Source organism: Coregonus clupeaformis, chromosome 17, assembly GCF_020615455.1.
Source record: "Coregonus clupeaformis isolate EN_2021a chromosome 17, ASM2061545v1, whole genome shotgun sequence".
Taxonomy (NCBI): Eukaryota; Metazoa; Chordata; class Actinopteri; order Salmoniformes; family Salmonidae; genus Coregonus; species Coregonus clupeaformis.
Window position 1 is genome coordinate 15,522,706 of NC_059208.1, and position 23,718 is coordinate 15,546,423.

Sequence of the window (23,718 nt, forward strand, 5' to 3'; positions counted from 1 at the left end):
ATCCAGAGCGACTTACAGTTAGACCCCTTGACTTATTCCACATTTTGTGTTACAGCTTGAATTCAAAATGGATTAAATATGTTTTTCCCATCACCCATCTAAACACAATACCCCATAATGACAGTGAAAACACGTTTTTAGATTATTATTATTTTTTAATTGAAAATGAAATACAGCAATATCTAATATACATAAGTATTCACACCCCTTTGTTATGACAATCCAAACTGAGCTCAGGTGCATCCAATTTCCTTTGATCATCCTTGAGATGTCACTACAACTTTGTGGCCAATTCAATTGATTGGACATGATTTATAAAGAAACACATCTGTCTATATAAGGTCCCACAGTTGACAGTGCATGTCAGAGCAGAAACTATACCATGAAGTCTAAGGAACTGTCTGTAGATCTCTGTGATGAGGCATATATCTGGGGAAGGGTATAAAACAATTTCTAAAGTGTTGAAAGTTTCCAAGAGTACAGTGGTCTCCATCATTAGGAAATGGAAAACATATGGAACTACCCAGACTCTGCCTAGAGCTGGCCGTCCGACCAAACTGAGCAACCGGGCAAGAATGACCTTGGTTAGGGAGGTGACCAAGAACCCAATGACCGCTCTGACAGAACGACAGAGTTCCTTGGCTGAGATGGGAGAACCTGCCAGAAGGACAACAGTCTCTCCCTCACTTCACCATTCTGGGCATTATGGGAGAGTGGCCAGACGGAAGCATCTCCTGAGAAAAAGGCAGCACGCCTGGAGACTCAGATCATAAAGGCAAAAGATTCTGTGGTCTGATGAGACAAAAATGTAACTCTTTGACCCGAATGCAAAGCGCTATGTCTGGAGAAAACCAGGCACAGCTCATCACCCGTCTCACACCATCCCTACCGTGAAACATGGTGGTGGCAGCATCATGCTATGGGGATGCTTTTCAGCAGCAGGGACTGGGAGACTGGTAAGGATAGAGGGAACAATAAATGGAGCCAAATACAGGAAAATCCTTGATGAGAACCTACTTCAGAACGCAAATGACCTTAGACTGGGGCGAAGATTTACATTCCATCAGGACAATGACCCCAAGCATAAAGCCAAAGCAACGCTGGAATGGCTTTAGAACAAGAATGTGAAAGTCCTTGAGTGGTCCAGCCAAAGCCCAGACTTGAATCCCATTTAAAATCTGTGGAAAGACTTGAAGATTGCTGTTCACTGCCGCTCCCCATCTAACAGAGCATGAGAAAATCTGCAAGGAAGAATGGGAGAAAATTCCCAAACCCAGATGTGCAAAGCTGATACAGACATACCCAAGACGACTGAAAGCTGTAATCGCGGCCAAAGATGCTTCTACAAAGTATCGACTAAGGGGTGTGAATACTTATGTATTCTTACTTATGTACTTATGTCCAGGCCAGCCTGCAGCATCACGCTGATGATATGATATAATATATAGGCCGGCAGGTAGCCTAGCGGTTACCAACACTTGGAGCCAGGCCAGCCTGCAGCATCACGCTGATGATATAATATATAGGCCGGCAGGTAGCCTAGCGGTTAAGAGCGTTGGGCCAGTAACCAAAAGTTGCTGGTTCGAATCCCCGAGCAGACAAGGCACTTGACCCTAATTGCTCCTGTAAGTCGCTCTGGATAGGAGCATCTGCTAAATGACAAAAAATGTCAAATGTAAATGTCATGTGATGGAGTTAACAGAGTAGGCTAATGGATGGACCATCGGCCCTCGACTCTCTCTCACCACAGAGTGAGGCCTCATCTCTCCTTTCCTGCTCTGTCCTCTCCTTTCCAGCAGGTCAATGACAAAAAGACAGCATCCATTCTTACTGAGCCAGCAGGTATCGAGTCCAACTGGAGGAAGGAGGTTTAGGGTGAAAAAAGCATGTTTAAAAAGGCCTGTCAGAACTGGTTGTTGATGTCTCATGTTAATAGCATTATGTAGCTTGTGTGAGACAGGGAGAAGAGGACTGGGAGGAGATTTGAGTGTGTGGTTTGGCCCATAGTGAGACAGGGAGAAGAGGACTGGGAGGAGATTTGAGTGTGTGGTTTGGCCCATAGTGAGACAGGGAGAAGAGGACTGGGAGGAGATTTGAGTGTGTGGTTTGGCCCATAGTGAGACAGGGAGAAGAGGACTGGGAGGAGATTTGAGTGTGTGGTTTGGCCCATAGTGAGACAGGGAGAAGAGGACTGGGAGGAGATTTGAGTGTGTGGTTTGGCCCATAGTGAGACAGGGAGAAGAGGACTGGGAGGAGATTTGAGTGTGTGGTTTGGCCCATAGTGAGACAGGGAGAAGAGGACTTGGAGGAGATTTGAGTGTGTGGTTTGGCCCATAGTGAGACAGGGAGGGATGAGTGTGTGGTTTGGCCCATCATGTAGCCAGCCTCTCTCCTGCTCCAGCCCTCTACTCTTAACACATAGCTCCACCAATCACAGAAGGGCTAAAGTTCAGCTGGAACCATTGGCCCCTCCCTCCCAGAGCTGATTGGCTGCTCCAACATGTGTGTGTTCTCCTCTCAGTCCCTCTACAGGCTGGTTCCCATATCCCCTCTAACCAGCAGTGCTTTCAGCTGCACGGTGAAACAGGACAGTAATACAGAACAGTCTTAATACAGAGCTGATGTTAGTGGTAGACATCACATGAAATGTTGTCCACTACTTGAGAAATGTTCAGTGAGTCAGAGACAGCACGTTGTTGTGCCAGGCACCAAGCAACAAGCAACCTGTGGTGCCATCTCTTCATACCAGCAGCCTGAGCCCTGTGGTGCCATCTCTTCATACCAGCAGCCTGAGCCCTGTGGTGCCATCTCTTCATGGCACAGCCTGAGCCCTGTGGTGCCATCTCTTCATGGCACAGCCTGAGCCCTGTGGTGCCATCTCTTCATGGCACAGCCTGAGCCCTGTGGTGCCATCTCTTCATGGCACAGCCTGAGCCCTGTGGTGCCATCTCTTCATGGCACAGCCTGAGCCCTGTGGTGCCATCTCTTCATGGCACAGCCTGAGCCCTGTGGTGCCATCTCTTCATGGCACAGCCTGAGCCCTGTGGTGCCATCTCTTCATGGCACAGCCTGGCCCTGTGGTGCCATCTCTTCATGGCACAGCCTGAGCCCTGTGGTGCCATCTCTTCATGGCACAGCCTGAGCCCTGTGGTGCCATCTCTTCATACCAGCAGTCTGAGCCCTGTGGTGCCATCTATTCATGGCACAGCCTGAGCCCTGTGGTGCCATCTCTTCATGGCACAGCCTCTTCTTGTAGGGTGCTGCTATAGGACAAGTGTAGACTGTCACTATCTGGAGAATGTGATCTGTTATAGGACAAGTTTAGACTGTCACTATCTGGAGAATATGATCTGTTATAGGACAAGTTTAGACTGTCACTATCTGGAGAATATGATCTGCTATAGGACAAGTTTAGACTGTCACTATCTGGAGAATATGATCTGTTATAGGACAAGTTTAGACTGTCACTATCTGGAGAATATGATCTGCTATAGGACAAGTTTAGACTGTCACTATCTGGAGAATATGATCTGTTATAGGACAAGTTTAGACTGTCACTATCTGGAGAATATGATCTATTATAGGACAAGTTTAGACTGTCACTATCTGGAGAATATGATCTGCTATAGGACAAGTGTAGACTGTCACTATCTGGAGAATATGATCTGCTATAGGACACCAAGTGTAGACTGTCACTATCTGGAGAATATGATCTGTTATAGGACAAGTGTGGACTGTCACTATCTGGAGAATATGATCTGTTATAGGACAAGTTTAGACTGTCACTATCTGGAGAATATGATCTGTTATAGGACAAGTTTAGACTGTCACTATCTGGAGAATATGATCTGTTATAGGACACCAAGTGTAGACTGTCACTATCTGGAGAATATGATCTGTTATAGGACACCAAGTGTAGACTGTCACTATCTGGAGAATATGATCTGCTATAGGACACCAAGTGTAGACTGTCACTATCTGGAGAATATGATCTGCTATAGGACACCAAGTGTAGACTGTCACTATCTGGAGAATATGATCTGCTATAGGACAAGTTTAGACTGTCACTATCTGGAGAATATGATCTGTTATAGGACAAGTTTAGACTGTCACTATCTGGAGAATATGATCTGCTATAGGACACCAAGTGTAGACTGTCACTATCTGGAGAATATGATCTGCTATAGGACACCAAGTGTAGACTGTCACTATCTGGAGAATATGATCTGCTATAGGACACCAAGTGTAGACTGTCACTATCTGGAGAATATGATCTGTTATAGGACACCAAGTGTAGACTGTCACTATCTGGAGAATATGATCTGCTATAGGACACCAAGTGTAGACTGTCACTATCTGGAGAATATGATCTGCTATAGGACAAGTTTAGACTGTCACTATCTGGAGAATATGATCTGTTATAGGACAAGTTTAGACTGTCACTATCTGGAGAATATGATCTGCTATAGGACACCAAGTGTAGACTGTCACTATCTGGAGAATATGATCTGCAATAGGACACCAAGTGTATACTGTCACTATCTGGAGAATATGATCTGTTATAGGACAAGTGTAGACTGTCACTATCTGGAGAATATGATCTGTTATAGGACAAGTTTAAACTATCACTATCTGGAGAATATGATCTGTTATAGGACACCAAGTGTAGACTGTCACTATCTGGAGAATATGATATGTTATAGGACAAGTTTAGACTGTCACTATCTGGAGAATATTATCTGTTATAGGACAAGTGTAGACTGTCACTATCTGGAGAATATGATCTGCTATAGGGCAAGTGTAGACTGTCACTATCTGGAGAATATGATCTGCTATAGGACACCAAGTGTAGACTGTCACTATCTGGAGAATATGATCTGTTATAGGACAAGTGTAGACTGTCACTATCTGGAGAATATGATCTGTTATAGGACACCAAGTGTAGACTGTCACTATCTGGAGAATATGATCTGTTATAGGACAAGTGTAGACTGTCACTATCTGGAGAATATGATCTGTTATAGGACAAGTGTAGACTGTCACTATCTGGAGAATATGATCTGTTATAGGACAAGTTTAGACTGTCACTATCTGGAGAATATGATCTGTTATAGGACAAGTTTAGACTGTCACTATCTGGAGAATATGATCTGTTATAGGACACCAAGTGTAGACTGTCACTATCTGGAGAATATGATATGCTATAGGACACCAAGTGTAGACTGTCACTATCTGGAGAATATGATCTGCTATAGGACAAGTTTAGACTGTCACTATCTGGAGAATATGATCTGTTATAGGACAAGTGTAGACTGTCACTATCTGGAGAATATGATCTGTTATAGGACAAGTTGAGACTGTCACTATCTGGAGAATATGATCTGTTATAGGACACCAAGTGTAGACTGTCACTATCTGGAGAATATGATCTGTTATAGGACAAGTTTAGACTGTCACTATCTGGATAATATGATCTGTTATAGGACACCAAGTGTAGACTGTCACTATCTGGAGAATATGATCTGTTATAGGACAAGTTTAGACTGTCACTATCTGGAGAATATGATCTGCTATAGGACAAGTTTAGACTGTCACTATCTGGAGAATATGATCTGCTATAGGACAAGTTTAGACTGTCACTATCTGGAGAATATGATCTGCTATAGGACAAGTTTAGACTGTCACTATCTGGAGAATATGATCTGCTATAGGACAAGTTTAGACTGTCACTATCTGGAGAATATGATCTGCTATAGGACAAGTTTAGACTGTCACTATCTGGAGAATATGATCTGCTATAGGACAAGTGTAGACTGTCACTATCTGGTGAATATGTGTGTGATGTTAGATAAGGTATCTGATGATAACAGAGAAATGTATTTTCTTGATGACCTGAACATTGACTGGTTATCATCTCATTATCCTCTCAAGAAGTAGCTTCTTACTGTGACTAATGGCTGTAATATGACCCAGGTTATCACTCAACCAACTAGAGTGTATACCAATAGTGTTGATCTGTGACTAGTGGCTGTAATATGACCCAGGTTATCACTCAACCAACTAGTGTATACCAATAGTGTTGATCTGTGACTAATGGCTGTAATATGACCCAGGTTATCACTCAACCAACTAGAGTGTATATCAATAGTGTTGGATCTGTGACATCCACTTGTATTGATAATATCTTCACTAATGCTGCAGAGCTTTGCTCCAAAGCAATACCAGTTCCCATTGGCTGTAGTGACCATAACAATATCAGTTCCCATTGGCTGTAGTGACCATAACAATATCAGTTCCCATTGGCTGTAGTGACCATAACAATATCAGTTCCCATTGGCTATAGTGACCATAACAATATCAGTTCCCATTGGCTGTAGTGACCATAACAATATCAGTTCCCATTGGCTGTAGTGACCATAACAATATCAGTTCCCATTGGCTGTAGTGACCATAACAATATCAGTTCCCATTGGCTGTAGTGACCATAACAATATCAGTTCCCATTGGCTGTAGTGACCATTACAATATCAGTTCCCATTGGCTGTAGTGACCATTACAATATCAGTTCCCATTGGCTGTAGTGACCATAACAATATCAGTTCCCATTGGCTGTAGTGACCATAACATTGTGGCAATAACAAGGAAAACCAAAGTACCAAAAGGCAGGGCCTAAAGTAATTTAGAAGAGATCATACAAAAACATTTCTCAGGACTCTTTATAATATAATAATAATATGCCATTTAGCAGACGCTTTTATCCAAAGTGACTTACAGTCATGCGTGCATACACTTTTTTGTGTATGGGTGGTCCCAGGGATCGAACCCACTACCTTGGCGTTACAAGCATCATGCTCTACCAGCTGAGCTACAGAGGATGTAAAACATGTATGTTGGTCTGATGTGTGTAAGGAGGAGAATCCAGATGCAGCACTTGGAGTATTTGTAAAAATATTCTAGCCAATTGTTGACAAGCATGCACCTGTTAAACTTCCTGTGAGAACTGTTGGAGCCATCAGGATCGATGATGAACTGAAGAATGGTTCAAAGAAATGACGCAAAAAAGTGGCCAACAAGTCAGGCTCCTCAGCTGATTGGTTGACATACTGGCAATTGAGACATTTTGTAACTAAAATTCTATTACCAAAACAAGATAAATTACTTAAACTATTAAAGAATATTATGGGCGGAAAACCCAATTCATCTCTATCTTTCATTGAAGTTGATGGGTCATTTAAAACAAAAACTTTTGATATAGCCAATCATTTCAATGACTTTCACTAGTAAAGTAGACAAACAGAAGTCAAATGACAACATTCTAATAATGAAAGAGAAGGATTTCTGTTTTGAAATTGTGTGTTAGAGGTGGAAAAACGATTGTTTTCCATCAATAACAAAGCTACCAGGTATAGACAGCCTAGATGGAAACTATCTAGACTGGCAGCAGACTGATGCCACCCCTATTTGCTACGTCTTTAACCAAAGCCTAAAAGGAGTGTGTCCCCAGGCGTGGAAGGAAACCGTAAAGCACCCTTTGCTGAGAAACAGCCGACCAATCGGTTTGCTGCCTGTTCATAGTAAACTGATGGAGAGGATTGTGTTTGACCAAATACAATGCTATTTTTCAAAGAACAAGTTAACTACTGACTTTCAGCATGCATATAGGGAAGGGCACTCAACTTATACTGCACTGACTCAGATGACTGCTTGGCTAAAATAAATGGATAATAAGAATAGTTGGAGCTATATTGGTAGATTTCAGTTCAGCCTTTGATGTTATTTATGATAATTTGTTATTTTAAAAAAAATCACTTATTATGGCTTCACATCACCTGCCGTCACATGGTTGGAGAGTTACTTATCCAATAGAACTCAGAGGGGGGCCTCCCGAGAGGCGTCACTACAGACCCGGGTTCGATCCCAGGCGGCGCACAATTGGCCCAGCGTCGTTTGGGTTAGGGGAGGGTTTGGCCGGCCGGGATGTCCTTGTCCCATCGCGCTCTAGAGACTCCTTGTGGCGACTCGTGTCACCAGTTGTACAGCGTTTCCTCCGACACATTGGTGCGGCTGGCTTCCGGGTTAAACAAGCAGTGCGGCTTGGCAGGGTCGTGTTTTGGAGGACGCATGACCTTCGCCTCTAAAGAGTCCGTACAGGAGTTGCAGCGATGGGACAAGACTGTAACTACCAATTGGATATCACGAAATTGACACACTGCTCACTTAACCCGGGAGCCAGCCACTCGGGAGGCTCCAGCTCTAAAATAATTTGTATGTCATTACTTCATAATGCATTTAATGTTTTAATAATTGAAACCGAAATGTAAAAAACGTGAATCTTTTTTTTTTTAGAATCGAACAGACTTCAAAATGCACTAAATCACTCAGCACTACTAAATGCACAATGGGTTTAAAGCTAAACAATGCAGTCAGCACACTGCATGCCTGGCCTACTCTGCTCTATTGTTCCACTGAGGCAGGCCAGGTAGCAGGCTGGCAGAGGACCAGACACACAGCTGGAGGTCACAGGCTAGCATACACTCCCTCTCCTCTCTCTAACACAGAGAGAGATTACTGGCCAGGGAAATGGAAGGACAAAAAGAGCTCAGTCTTAGATGAAAAACATCCCTGGTTTCAGGGACAGAAAATGCTGAATTTATACTCATATCTAGGACTGGGCTTAGACCATAATATTGTTAGATGCTAAATGATTCCATCTGATCCAGAAATCTCAGTGTGGCCCGCCCTGTGTGTCTGAGCTGAGGTTCTTACCCGCAGTCGGGGGTGGGGCACCAGCGGCAGTCAGGGTCAGCCACCAGCCATCGCCTCAACATGAACTCCTCATACTTCTCCATGAGGGGCTGGTCTCCCAGGATGATGCGGATGTCGTGGGGGTTGAACCGCTCGGAGCACTCTGGACAGCTGATGTTGACGCGCGACTCACTGATCTCTATCCGCAAGTACTGGCGCAGGCAGTCCGCACAGGAGCGGTGGTGGCAGGTCATGATGTCTGGGAAACTGTCCCTGGAGTGGCGTAGAAGGCACAGAGGGCACTCCAGCAGCTCTGGACCCCTGGGAGGAAGAAGAGGAGGAGGAAGATGAGGCCCCTAGGGAGGAGGTGCAGGCAGCTCCTGCCACTGAGAAGGCAGAGTTCTTATCGTTTAGCATGAGGTCTGAGTGGATGCTGTCTATGCTGGCGATGGCATCTCCTCCTCCTCCTCCTCCTCCATGGAGCTCCTTGGACTTCCTCTTGGGCTCCCGGCGCCGTCTGAACAGGTTCCCCAGGGACAGACGTCTCTTCTTGGGGGCCTTCTTGACGGAGGGCAGGCTGACTGAGGAGGAGGTGGAGGACTGAAGGTCCCGGTCAGAGCCCATGGCGTGGTCCTTCTGGAGGCTCATCATCATGTTGTCTCCAGAGGGGGGCGCTGCCCAGAGTTAGGGAGGCTGGGAACAGGGAGAGACTGAGGTGGGTGGGGTTGTGGACAGTGGAAGGGAGGGAGGGGGGGGGGGTCAGGTGTCTAGTGGGGCACACAGGGTTTAAGCCATGGTGTTCTCGTCAGTCCTTTCCTGGGTCTCCGGGGCTCAGAGGTGCCTGAGGATAAAATAGAAGAGAAGGAAACAAAAGTATCTGTTAACAAGTATTCAAACACCAAGCATCTACATGTGGAACGTTAACTACAGGTTTCTAAAATTAAACAAGATACACTCCACATCTGGAGTCATCGTTTCAATCATCGTATGAACTAGAGAAGCCGGTGACTGTGATAAACTCCTCAATGCCATCTGATTAACTCCGGAACGTATTCCAGTCTGTGCTAGCGAAACAGTCCTGTAGCTTAGACTCCGCTTCATCGGACCACTTCCGTATTGAGCATGTCACTGGTGCTTCCTGTTTGAGTTTTTGCTTGTAAGCAGGAATCAGGAGGATAGAGTTGTGGTTAGATTTGCCAATTGGAGGGTGAGGGGGAGCTTTGTGTGTGGAGTAAAGGTGATCTAGAGTTTTTTCGCCTCTAGTTGCAAAGGTGACATGCTGGTAGAAAACTGATTTCCGTTTTCCTGCATTAAAGTCCCCGGCCACTAGGAGCACCGCCTCTGGATGAGCATTTTCTTGTTTGCTTATGGCCTTATACAGCTGGTTGAGTGAGGTCTTAGTGCCAGCATCGGTTTGTGGTGGTAAATAGACAGCTACGAAAAATGTAAATATATGGTGTACAATTGATCATAAGGTATTCTAACTCAGGCGAGCAGAACCTCGAGACTTCCTTAATATTAGAGATCGCGCACCAGCTGTTGTTAACAAAGAGACACACAACTCCCCCCTTGAGTTTACCAGAAGCTTCCGTTCTGTCCTGCTGATGTATAGAAAAATGTGCTCGATTTATATTTTCCATGTCCTTGTTCAGCCACGACTCTGAGAAACATAGGATATTACAGTTCTTCAGATTACGTTGAAAGGACAGTCTCAAACGGAGCTCGTGCAGTTTACTCTCCAGTTATTGCACGCTCGCCAATAGAACGAAGGGTAGAGGTGGTTTATCCAGTCGCCGACGAAGACTCGTCAGGTATCCCGCACGCCAGCCTCTAGAACACTGCCTCTTCCTTTTACGAGTGTCTGGGATTTGGGCCTGGTCCGGGATGAGCAGTATGTCCTTCTCCACCGACTCATTGAAGTAGAAATCCTCGTCCAAATCGATGTTAGTGATCGCTGGTCTGATGTCCAGCTCTTTTCGGTCACAGGAAGGAAGCGAGGAAACGATGGTGGAAACATTATGTACAAAACAAGTAAAGATCAGCAAGGAAAAAAACACAAAATTGCACAATTGGTCAGGAGCCGGTAAAGCATAGGATCAGAGATCACGTCATGTTTCGCAGAGAGAGAGATTCATATAGGATCAGAGATCACTTTATGTCTGGGTGTCATTACTAAACACAGTTGGCCCCTGATGTCTGGGTGTCATTACTAAACACAGTTGGCCCCTGATGTCTGGGTGTCATTACTAAACACAGTTGGCCCCTGATGTCTGGGTGTCATTACTAAACACAGTTGGCCCCTGATGTCTGGGTGTCATTACTAAACACAGTTGGCCCCTGATGTCTGGGTGTCATTACTAAACACAGTTGGCCCCTGATGTCTGGGTGTCATTACTAAACACAGTTGGCCCCTGATGTCTGGGTGTCATTACTAAACACAGTTGGCCCCAGCAGCAGTGTGTAGTGTGTAATATCCACACTACGGTCTCTCTAAGCTCAAGTGTAATATGTGTTCTGGAGAATTTCACAGCTCACTGTGTTCTCTGGAACCATGCATGAAAACATCACACACACACACAAGATACTGAGGAGATCCCAACACCAGTGTGCCAGACAGAACCCAACGATACTGAGGAGATCCCAACACCAGTGTGCCAGACAGAACCCAACGATACTGAGGAGATCCCAACACCAGTGTGCCAGACAGAACCCAACGATACTGAGGAGATCCCAACACCAGTATGCCAGACAGAACCCAACGATACTGAGGAGATCCCAACACCAGTGTGCCAGACAGAACCCAACGATACTGAGGAGATCCCAACACCAGTGTGCCAGACAGAACCCAACGATACTGAGGAGATCCCAGCACCAGTGTGCCAGACAGAACCCAACGATACTGAGGAGATCCCAACACCAGTGTGCCAGACAGAACCCAACGATACTGAGGAGATCCCAACACCAGTGTGCCAGACAGAACCCAACGATACTGAGGAGATCCCAACACCAGTGTGCCAGACAGAACCCAACGATACTGAGGAGATCCCAACACCAGTGTGCCAGACAGAACCCAACGATACTGAGGAGATCCCAACACCAGTGTGCCAGACAGAACCCAACGATACTGAGGAGATCCCAACACCAGTGTGCCAGACAGAACCCAACGATACTGAGGAGATCCCAACACCAGTGTGCCAGACAGAACCCAACGATACTGAGGAGATCCCAACACCAGTGTGCCAGACAGAACCCAATGATACTGAGGAGATCCCAACACCAGTGTGCCAGACAGAACCCAACGATACTGAGGAGATCCCAACACCAGTGTGCCAGACAGAACCCAACGATACTGAGGAGATCCCAACACCAGTGTGCCAGACAGAACCCAGCTACACTATGTGCAGTTTTCTCCCATTTCTCTTCTTAGGGGGGCTGACTAGTCTTCTGTCCTCTGCCAGGCCACAAACAGCGGAGCTGAAAACGACATAGATCACTCTGTAATCATGATTCATATGAGGAAAATGTCATAACCAGAATCATCCCACTCCATACCAGCCCTCTCTTAACGGAGCAGTTTTCTAGGAGACCAACAGGAGGGCTAAGTATGTAGACCATGTAGACGATGTATCCCTGGGGAGTGGACTGTGGCCAGTAACCACCAGGGAGGCATTCTACCAATGATACAGTATATTAACTCTAGATAACTGACAGAGGGCGCTGTTTTGAAGCCACCACACAGGGAGGAGAGACTGGCAGGGCCCACAGTGAGGAGAGGGGAGGAGAGACTGGCAGGGCCCACAGTGAGGAGAGGAGAGGAGAGACTGGCAGGGCCCACAGTGAGGAGAGGAGAGGAGAGACTGGCAGGGCCCACAGTGAGGAGAGGAGAGGAGAGGAGAGACTGGCAGGGCCCACAGTGAGGAGAGGAGAGGAGAGGAGAGACTGGCAGGGCCCACAGTGAGGAGAGGAGAGGAGAGGAGAGACTGGCAGGGCCCACAGTGAGGAGAGGAGAGGAGAGACTGGCAGGGCCCACAGTGAGGAGAGGGAGAGACTGGCAGGGCCCACAGTGAGGAGAGGAGAGGAGAGACTGGCAGGGCCCACAGTGAGGAGAGGAGAGGAGAGACTGGCAGGGCCCACAGTGAGGAGAGGAGAGGAGAGACTGGCAGGGCCCACAGTGAGGAGAGGAGAGGAGAGACTGGCAGGGCCCACAGTGAGGAGAGGAGAGACTGGCAGGGCCCACAGTGAGGAGAGGAGAGACTGGCAGGGCCCACAGTGAGGAGAGGAGAGACTGGCTGGGCCCACAGTGAGGAGAGGAGAGACTGGCAGGGCCCACCGTGAGGAGAGGAGAGACTGGCTGGGCCCACAGTGAGGAGAGGAGAGACTGGCAGGGCCCACCGTGAGGAGAGGAGAGACTGGCAGGGCCCATAGTGAGGAGAGGAGAGACTGGCAGGGCCCACAGTGAGGAGAGGAGAGACTGGCAGGGCCCACAGTGAGGAGAGACTGGGGGATGTAAAAGGCAGGAAGCACACACTATAGGTCATTTCCATGTGAAAGGACCAATGAGAACTAACATGTGTTCATAGGAGCATGTTAAATTGGGTGTCAAATGAAAGCTAGGAGTCTACAGTGAGGGAAAAAAGTATTTGATCCCCTGCTGATTTTGTACGTTTGCCCACTGACAAAGAAATGATCAGTCTATAATTTTAATGGTAGGTTTATTTTTACAGTGAGAGACAGAATAACAACAACAAAATCCAGAAAAACGCATGTCAAAAATGTTACAAATTGATTTGCATTTTAATGAGGGAAATAAGTATTTGACCCCTCTGCAAAACATGACTTAGTACTTGGTGGCAAAACCCTTGTTGGCAATCACAGAGGTCAGACGTTTCTTGTAGTTGGCCACCAGGTTTGCACACATCTCAGGAGGGATTTTTTCCCACTCCTCTTTGTAGATCTTCTCCAAGTCATTAAGGTTTCGAGGCTGACGTTTGGCAACTCGAACCTTCAGCTCCCTCCACAGATTTTCTATGGGATTAAGGTCTGGAGACTGGCTAGGCCACTCCAGGACCTTAATGTGCTTCTTCTTAAACCACTCCTTTGTTGCCTTGGCCGTGTGTTTTGGGTCATTGTCATGCTGGAATACCCATCCACGACCTATTTTCAATGCCCTGGCTGAGGGAAGGAGGTTCTCACCCAAGATCTGACGGTACATGGCCCCGTCCATCGTCCCTTTGATGCGGTGAAGTTGTCCTGTTCCCTTAGCAGAAAAACACCCAAAAAGCATAATGTTTCCACCTCCATGTTTGACGGTGGGGATGGTGTTCTTGGGGTCATAGGCAGCATTCCTCCTCCTCCAAACACGGCGAGTTGAGTTGATGCCAAAGACCTCGGTTTTGGTCTCATCTGACCACAACACTTTCACCCAGTTCTCCTCTGCATCATTCAGATGTTCATTGGCAAACTTCAGACGGGCATGTATATGTGCTTTCTTGAGCAGGGGGACCTTGCGGGAGCTGCAGGATTTCAGTCCTTCACGGCGTAGTGTGTTACCAATTGTTTTCTTGGTGACTATGGTCCCAGCTGCCTTGAGATCATTGACAAGATCCTCCAGTGTAGTTCTGGGCTGATTCCTCACCGTTCTCATGATCAATGCAACTCCACGAGGTGAGATCTTGCATGGAGCCCCAGGCCGAGGGAGATTGACAGTTATTTTGTGTTTCTTCCATTTGCGAATAATCACACCAACTGTTGTCACCTTCTCACCAAGCTGCTTGACGATGGTCTTGTAGCCCATTCCAGCCTTGTGTAGGTCTACAATATTGTCTCTGACATCCTTGGAGAGCTCTGGTCTTGGCCATGGTGGAGAGTTTGGAATCTGATTGATTGATTGCTTCTGTGGACAGGTGTCTTGTATACAGGTAACAAGCTGAGATTAGAAGCACTCCCTTTAAGAGTGTGCTCCTAATCTCAGCTCGTTACCTATATAAAAGACACCTGGGAGCCAGAAATCTTTCTGATTGAGAGGGGGTCAAATACTTATTTCCCTCATTAAAATGCAAATCAATTTATAACATTTTGGACATGCGTTTTTCTGGATTTTTTTGTTGTTATTCTGTCTCTCACTGTTCAAATAAACCTACCATTAAAATTATAGACTGATAATTTCTTTGTCAGTGGGCAAACGAACAAAATCAGCATGGGATCAAATACTTTTTTTCCCCTCACTGTATATGTTTTCTTTAATTTAAGGCATATATACATTTTTCAACAATTTTCCATCCTAAATATTAGGAATAAGCAAAAGCGTTGATTTCTGGTCAAACAGATAGAAAAGGGATCTTAGAAAAACATTTACCAGAGAAAGGTATAACAATATTGAAGACCTCTTAACTAATATCAACACTTATATTTAGTTTAGGAGCAATGTTTCTGCCTTCTATAAGTTGAAGAAACATTGCCTTGAAATTCCATTACCAAAAACACACATTCCATAAAGATAAACAGAGTACAAAAACGGCTCTTTCCATGACAGACTGACCAGGTGAATCCAGGTGAAAGCTATGATCCCTTAATGATGTCACTTGTTAAATCCACTTGAATCAGTGTAGATGAAGGGGAGGAGACAGGTTAAATAAGGATTTTCAAGCCTTGATACAATTGTGACATAATGTAAGTGCCTTTGAACGGGGTATGGTAGTAGATGCCAGGTGCACCAGTTTGAGTTTGTCAAGAACTGCAACGCTGCTGGGTTTTTCACGCTCAACAGTTTCCCGTGTGTATCAAGAATGGTCCACCACCCAAAGGACATCCAGCCAACTGGACACAAAAATTAATTTTTCTATAGAGGTGGCGCAGCGCCTCTTACATTCTTTGGGGAGAACCCTGAGTTCAGTACAGTAGAGTATAGTTCTGTACAGTAGAGTAAAGTTCAGTACAGTTCTGTACAGACAGTAGAGTATAGTTCAGTACAGTAGAGTATAGTTCTGTACAGTAGAGTATAGTTCTGTACAGTAGAGTATAGTTCTGTACAGTAGAGTATAGTTCAGTACAGTACATTTTACATTTACATTTTAGTCATTTAGCAGACGCTCTTATCCAGAGCGACTTACAGTTAGTGCATACATTATTTTTATCGAACCCACAACCCTGGCGTTGCAAACGCCATGCTCTACCAACTGAGCTACATCCCCTGCCGGCCAAATCCCTCCCCTACCCTGGACGACCCTGGGCCAATTGTGCGCCGCCCCATGGGTCTCCCGGTCAGTAGAGTATAGTTCTGTACAGTAGAGTTCTGTACAGACAGTAGAGTATAGTTCAGTACAGTAGAGTATAGTTCTGTACAGTAGAGTTCTGTACAGTAGAGTATAGTTCTGTACAGTAGAGTATAGTTATGTACAGTAGAGTATAGTTCTGTACAGTAGAGTATAGTTCAGTACAGTAGAGTATAGTTCAGTAGAGTATTGTTCAGTACAGTAGAGTATAGTTCAGTACATTATAGTATAGGTCTGCACAGTAGAGTATAGTTCTGCACAGTATAGTTCTGCACAGTAGAGTATAGTTCAGTACAGTATATTATAGTTCAGTACAGCACAGTAGAGTATAGTACAGTAGAGTATAGTTCATTACAGTACAGTATAGTTCAGTACAGTAGAGTAAAGTTCAGTACAGTAGAGTAGAGTTCAGTACAGTACAGTAGAGTATAGTGCAGTACAGTAGAGTAGAGTTCAGTACAGTAGTGTAGTACAGTTCAGTAGAGTACAGTAGAGTATAGTTCAGTACAGCACAGTAGAGTACAGTTCAGTACAGTACAGTGGTCCAACCACATTTGGTCTGGTTTGGGGGCAGAGCTCATTAAAATAATAGCCAGTGTGTATAATAATACCCAAATATGCAAAGGAGGATATTGTATGTTTCTACCTTTGTGTTCATATTCAGGATACATCACCATGAAGAGCATGACTTTCATATCATCATTATGCATTTCTGTGTAGTACAGATCAGGGACCCATGATGCAATTCTGTTACAGCAATTCAGTTCCTGGGTATAAATCCACTTCACTTACTGTAGTTCAAGAACCACAAGAGATTCTTTCAAAGTTAATGTGTCATGTCATAGCTGACACCCCATTCTTTCTGCAGACATAGTTTAACTTTCATTCGGTGCCGACGTGGACACAAACTGAGGGAGATTTAACGGTAAATGTGTTTTTATAAAATGTTCAGTGTAAATTGTTAAAAGTAGTCATTGTGCATAGAGTTGTATGGTTTGTTCAACTTTGAAATCAATGTTTTTTGTTTGGCATACATAAAAAAAAAAAAGAAAAGTGCAATATGCAGAAATTGCTCCGCCATTTCCTGGTTGCTAAAATTCAGTTTATGTGACAAAACAAGCAATGCATAGTGTAGAGAACCATTGTACCATCTAAACAGCTGTGAAATATCTATTCCATAACCAAAAATATTGTATTTTCAGCTGTTTGAAGCTGGTGTACAAAACCATAAGTAAAAGACGCAAAAAATTGACTTAAAACGGGAAGCATAGAAATAGCGCACATAGAACAGATCTACTGCTTCTTAGACTTGCTTTCAATGAGAATGACAGATCTATAACTCACATTTCTATGTGTATTTGGTCGTGTCGCCCCAAAAGTTACATATTGCAGCTTTCAGTGACAAATCTGATCCTCAGCGCAATTTCGTTACTGTGGAATTGCCCTATAGTACTCTATACTACAGCACAGCCTTCTGACAAGAAAAGCCCTCAGCTCTTCCTCCAGGATATTACTTCCTAACCCACTTCAAAAGACCATTGTGCAGTTCCTCCTTAGGGCTGCTCTGAACCCTAACTACTATGGTGAAATAGTACAGAGGTTTCTCCTAAACGAGGAGTGAGAAGGACAGTGCTTTCCAAAAGAATGGAGAATAGAGGATATTGCATTTCAGTCAGATTGTCCTGACCACTGTACTGGTACATGCTTATCACCAGGAGCAGATGTAGCGTAGTACTGCATTATTCTGATGGGGGTTGGGACAGGTCAACTAGATAGCCCGTCTCCAGACAGGGTTTCAGTAGCCTCGCAGAATGAAACACTCAGTTAATCTGGACAAGAGCTGAAGTCAGCAGAGAGGAGCTATTCAAACTCATCACACAGCTTTATTAAGAGGCTAAACTAGAACCAGCTGAGCCCAGCTTTGAGAAAAGGTGCCTGAGACCGGGAGAGAGAGGAGAGAGAGTGAGGTAAGGAGAGAGAGAGAGAGGGGGGGGTAAGGAGAGAGAGAGGGGTAAGGAGAGAGAGGGAGAGAGAGAGAGAGAGAGAGAGAGAGAGAGAGAGAGAGAGAGAGAGAGAGAGAGAGGTGTAAGGAGAGAGAGGTAGGAGGGACAGAGAGAGGTAAGGAGCGAGAGCGAGAGAGAGAGCGAGAGAGAGAGAGAGGGGTAAGGAGAGAGAGAGGTAAGGAGAGAGAGGTAGGAGGGAGAGAGAGGTAAGGAGGGAGAGAGAGAGGTAAGGAGAGAGAGAGAGAGAGAGAGAGAGAAAGAGGTAAGGAGAGAGAGAGCGAGGGGTAAGGAGGGAGAGATAGAGGTGTAAGGCGAGAGAGAGATAGAGGTGTAAGGCGAGAGAGAGAGGTGTAAGGAGAGAGAGACAGAGAGAGAGGTAAGGAGGGAGAGAGAGAGAGAGAGGGAAGGAGGGAGAGAGAGAGAGAGAGGGAAGGAGGGAGAGAGGGAGAGAGAGTGGAGAGAGAGAGAGGTAAGGAGGGAGAGAGGGAGAGAGAGTGAGAGAGAGAGAGGTAAGGAGAGAGAGCGGGAAGGAGGGAGAGAGGGAGAGAGAGTGAGAGAGAGAGAGGTAAGGAGAGAGAGAGGGAAGGAGGGAGAGAGGGAGAGAGAGTGAGAGAGAGAGAGGTAAGGAGAGAGAGAGGGAAGGAGGGAGAGAGGGAGAGAGAGTGAGAGAGAGAGAGGTAAGGAGAGAGAGAGGTAAGGAGGGAGAGAGAGAGGTAAGGAGGGAGAGAGGTTAGGAGGGAGAGAGAGAGGTAAGGAGGGAGAGAGAGAGGTAAGGAGGTAAGGAGAGAAGTAAAGAGAGAAAGAGAGAGGTAAGGAGAGAGAGAGAGGGGTAAGGAGAGAGAGGTAGGAGGGAGAGAGAGAGAGGTAAGGAGGGAGAGAGAGAGAGGTAAGGAGGGAGAGAGAGAGAGGTAAGGAGAGAGAGAGAGAGGTACGGAGAGAGAGAGGTAAGGAGGGAGAGAGAGAGAGGTAAGGAGGGAGAAGTAAGGAGAGAGAGAGGTAAGGAGAGCGAGAGAGGTAAGGAAGGAGAGAGAGAGGTAAGGAGAGCGAGAGAGGTAAGGAGGGAGAGAGAGAGGTAAGGAGGGAAAGAGAGGTAAGGAGGGAGAGAGAGGTAAGGAGGGAGAGAGAGAGGTAAGGAGAGAGAGATGTAAGGAGAGAGAGAGAGAGAGAGATGTAAGGAGAGAGAGGTAAGGAGGGAGGGAGAGAGGTAAGGAGAGAGAGAGAGGTAAGGAGAGAGAGAGAGGTAAGGAGAGAGAGAGAGATTAGGAGAGAGAGGTGTAAGGAGAGAGAGAGAGAGGTAAGGAGAGAGAGAGAGGTAAGGAGGAGATTAGGAGAGAGATTAGGAGAGAGAGGTGTAAGGAGAGAGAGAGAGGTAAGGAGAGAGAGAGAGGTAAGGAGAGAGAGAGAAAGGTAAGGAGAGAGAGAGAGAGGTAAGGCGGGAGAGAGGTAAGGCGGGAGAGAGAGAGGTAAGGAGGGAGAGAGAGAGGTAAGGAGGTAAGGAGAGAAGTAAAGAGAGAAAGAGAGAGGTAAGGAGAGAGAGAGAGAGGGGTAAGGAGAGAGAGGTAGGAGGGAGAGAGAGAGAGGTAAGGAGGGAGAGAGAGAGAGGTAAGGAGGGAGAGAGAGAGAGGTAAGGAGAGAGAGAGAGAGGTACGGAGAGAGAGAGGTAAGGAGGGAGAGAGAGAGAGGTAAGGAGGGAGAAGTAAGGAGAGAGAGAGGTAAGGAGAGCGAGAGAGGTAAGGAAGGAGAGAGAGAGGTAAGGAGAGCGAGAGAGGTAAGGAGGGAGAGAGAGAGGTAAGGAGGGAAAGAGAGGTAAGGAGGGAGAGAGAGGTAAGGAGGGAGAGAGAGAGGTAAGGAGAGAGAGATGTAAGGAGAGAGAGAGAGAGAGAGATGTAAGGAGAGAGAGGTAAGGAGGGAGGGAGAGAGGTAAGGAGAGAGAGAGAGGTAAGGAGAGAGAGAGAGGTAAGGAGAGAGAGAGAAAGGTAAGGAGAGAGAGAGAGAGGTAAGGCGGGAGAGAGGTAAGGCGGGAGAGAGAGAGGTAAGGAGGGAGAGAGAGAGGTAAGGAGGGAGAGGTAAGGAGGGAGGGACAGAGATAAGGAGGGAGAGAGAGCGAGCGGTAAGGAGGGAGAGAGAGGTAAGGAGAGAGAGAGAGAGAGAGAGAGGGGTAAGGGGGATTTGGTCTCTTCATAAAACGCCAAGCAGGCCCAAGTCTTCTCTATCACAGCTCTAGTCCTGTTGTCCAACCCATACTGCTCAGTCACGTGGAGACGCTAAAGCCCACTGTCATTCACGTGAAGACGCTAAAGCCCACTGTCAGTCACGTAGAGATGCTAAAGCCCACTGTCAGTCATGTGGAGATGCTAAAGCCCACTGTCAGTCATGTAGAGATGCTAAAGCCCACTGTCAGTCACGTGGAGATGCTAAAGCCCACTGTCAGTCACGTGGAGATGCTAAAGCCCATTGTCAGTCATGTGGAGATGCTAAAGCCCACTGTCAGTCATGTGGAGATGCTAAAGCCCACTGTCAGTCATGTAGAGATGCTAAAGCCCACTGCCAGTCATGTAGAGATGCTAAAGCCCACTGCCAGTCATGTAGAGATGCTAAAGCCCACTGCCAGTCATGTACAGATGCTAAAGCCCACTGTCAGTCATGTGGAGATGCTAAAGCCCACTGTTTTTTTATTTAATTTTTTATTTCACCTTTATTTAAATAAATAACAATAATATGCCATTTAGCAGACGCTTTTATCCAAAGCGACTTACAGTCATGTGCGCATACATTTTTACGTATGGGTGGTCCCGGGGATCGAACCCACTACCCTGGCGTTACAAGCGCCATGCTCTACCAATTGAGCTACAGAGGACCACATAGCCAGGTAAGCCAGTTGAGAACAAGTTCTCATTTACAACTACGACCTGGCCAAGATAAAGCAAAGCAGTGCGATAAAAACAACAACACAGAGTTGTTAGCTCAGTTGGTAGAGCGGAGGCCTGTAGAGGCTAACTGCTGAAATCCTTAGGTCGCTGGTTCAAATCTGGCTCCAATGAAATGTTTTCCCACTGTTATTTTATTTTACTTTTTTTCTCAACACTTTTTTGTTGTTGATTTATTTTACTTTTTTAATAAAAATAAATGCACTGTTGGTTAAGTGCTGTAAGTAAGCATTTCACTGTAATGTCTGCACCTGTTGTGTTCGGCGCATGTGGCCAATACAATTTGATTTGATTTGATATGGGGTAAACAAAACATAAAGTCAAAAATACAACAGAAAAAAAAAATATATATATATATACAGTGTGTGCGAATGTAGTAAGTTATGGAGGTAAGGCAATAAATAGGCCATAGTGCAAAAATACACTGCTCAAAAAAAATAAAGGGAACACTTAAACAACACAATGTAACTCCAAGTCAATCACACTTCTGTGAAATCAAACTGTCCACTTAGGAAGCAACACTGATTGACAATAAATGTCACATGCTGTTGTGCAAATGGAATAGACAACAGGTGGAAATTATAGGCAATTAGCAAGACACCCCGAATAAAGAAGTGGTTCTGCAGGTGGTGACCACAGACCACTTCTCAGTTCCTATGCTTCCTGGCTGATGTTTTGGTCACTTTTGAATGCTGGCGGTGCTTTCACTCTAGTGGTAGCATGAGACGGAGTCTACAACCCACACAAGTGGCTCAGGTAGTGCAGCTCATCCAGGATGGCACATCAATGCGAGCTGTGGCAAGAAGGTTTGCTGTGTCTGTCAGCGTAGTGTCCAGAGCATGGAGGCACTACCAGGAGACAGGCCAGTACATCAGGAGACGTGGAGGAGGCCTTAGGAGGGCAACAACCCAGCAGCAGGACTGCTAGCTCCGTATTTGTGCAAGGAGGAGCAGGAGGAGCACTGCCAGAGCCCTGCAAAATGACCTCCAGCAGGCCACAAATGTGCATGTGTCTGCTCAAACGGTCAGAAACAGACTCCATGCGGGTGGTATGAGGGCCCGACGTCCACAGGTGGGGGTTGTGCTTACTGCCCAACACCGTGCAGGACGTTTGGCATTTGCCAGAGAACACCAAGATGGGCAAATTCGCCACTGGCACCCTGTGCTCTTCACAGATGAAAGCAGGTTCACACTGAGCACGTGACAGATGTGACAGAGTCTGTAGACGCCGTGGAGAACGTTCTGCTGCCTGCAACATCCTCCAGCATGACCGGTTTGGCGGTGGGTCAGTCATGGTGTGGGGGTGGCATTTTCTTTGGGGGCCGCACAGCCCTCCATGTGCTCGCCAGAGGTAGCCTGACTGCCATTAGGTACCGAGATGAGATCCTCAGACCCCTTGTGAGACCATATGCTGGTGCGGTTGGCCCTGGGTTCCTCCTAATGCAAGACATTCATGTGGCTGGAGTGTGTCAGCAGTTCCTGCAAGAGGAAGGCATTGATGCTATGGACCGCCCGTTCCCCAGACCTGAATCCAATTGAGCACATCTGGGACATCATGTCTCGCTCCATCCACCAACGCCACGTTGCACCACAGACTGTCAAGGAGCTGGCGGATGCTTTAGTCCAGGTCTGGGAGGAGATCCCTCAGGAGACCATCTGCCACCTCATCAGGAGCATGCCCAGGCATTGTAGGGAGGTCATACAGGCATGTGGAGGCCACACACACTACTGAGCCTCATTTTGACTTGTTTTAAGGACATTACATCAAAGTTGGATCAGCCTGTAGTGTGGTTTTCCACTTTAATTTTGAGGGTGACTCCAAATCCAGACCTCCATGGGTTGATACATTTGATTTCCATTGATAATTTTTGTGTGATTTTGTTGTCAACACATTCAACTATGTAAAGAAAAAAGTATTTAATAAGATTATTTCATTCATTCAGTTCTAGGATGTGTTGTTTAAGTGTTCCCTTAATTTTTTTGAGCAGTGTAGTTACAATTTCGTAATTAACACTGGAATGATAGATGTGCAAAATATGATGTGCAAATAGAGATACTGGGGTGCAAATTAGCAAAATGAATAACAATATGGGGATGAGGTAGTTGGGTGGGCTAATTTCAGAAGGGCTGTGTACAGGTGCAGTGATCGGTAAGGTGCTCTGACAACTGATGCTTAAAGTTAGTGAGGGAGATAGTCTCCAGCTTCAGAGATTTTTGCAGTTCGTTCCAGTCATTGGCAGCAGAGAACTGGAATGGCGGCCAAAGGAGGTGTTGGCTTTGGGGATGACCAGTGAGATTTACCTGCTGGAGCGCATACTACGGGTGGGTGTTGCTATGGTGACCAGTGAGCTAAGATAAGGCGGGGATTTGCCTAGAAGTGATTTATAGATGGCCTGGAGCCAGTGGGTTTGGCGACAAATATGTAGTGAGGGCCAGCCAACAAGAGCGTACAGGTCACAATGGTGGGTAGTATATGGGGCTTTGGTGACAAAACGGATGGCACTGTGATAGACTACATCCAATTTGCTGAGTAGAGTGTTGGAGGCTATTTTGTAACGGTCAGTCACGTGGAGATGCTAAAGCCCACTGTCAGTCACATGGAGACGCTAAAGCCCACGGTCAGTCAAGATGCTAAAGCCCACTGTCAGTCAAGATGCTAAAGCCCACTGTCAGTCACATGGAGACGCTAAAGCCCACTGTCAGTCAAGATGCTAAAGCCCACTGTCAGTCAAGATGCTAAAGCCAGTACTAATGAAAAATAGACTCAGTCCTG

The 23,718-nt window shown here is 46.1% G+C and overlaps 1 protein-coding gene across 1 annotated transcript in view; it reads right to left on the reverse strand.

Annotated features, from left to right (window-relative positions):
• Positions 1 to 23,718, reverse strand: part of LOC121585961 (E3 ubiquitin-protein ligase RNF19A) — an 86,682-nt gene that overhangs the window by 26,708 nt on the left and 36,256 nt on the right. The window contains 2 exon segments of the mRNA XM_045226118.1: positions 8,767 to 9,059; positions 9,061 to 9,586. Of these exon segments, the coding sequence (XP_045082053.1) occupies positions 8,767 to 9,059; positions 9,061 to 9,399 (632 nt within the window). The 5' untranslated portion in view covers positions 9,400 to 9,586.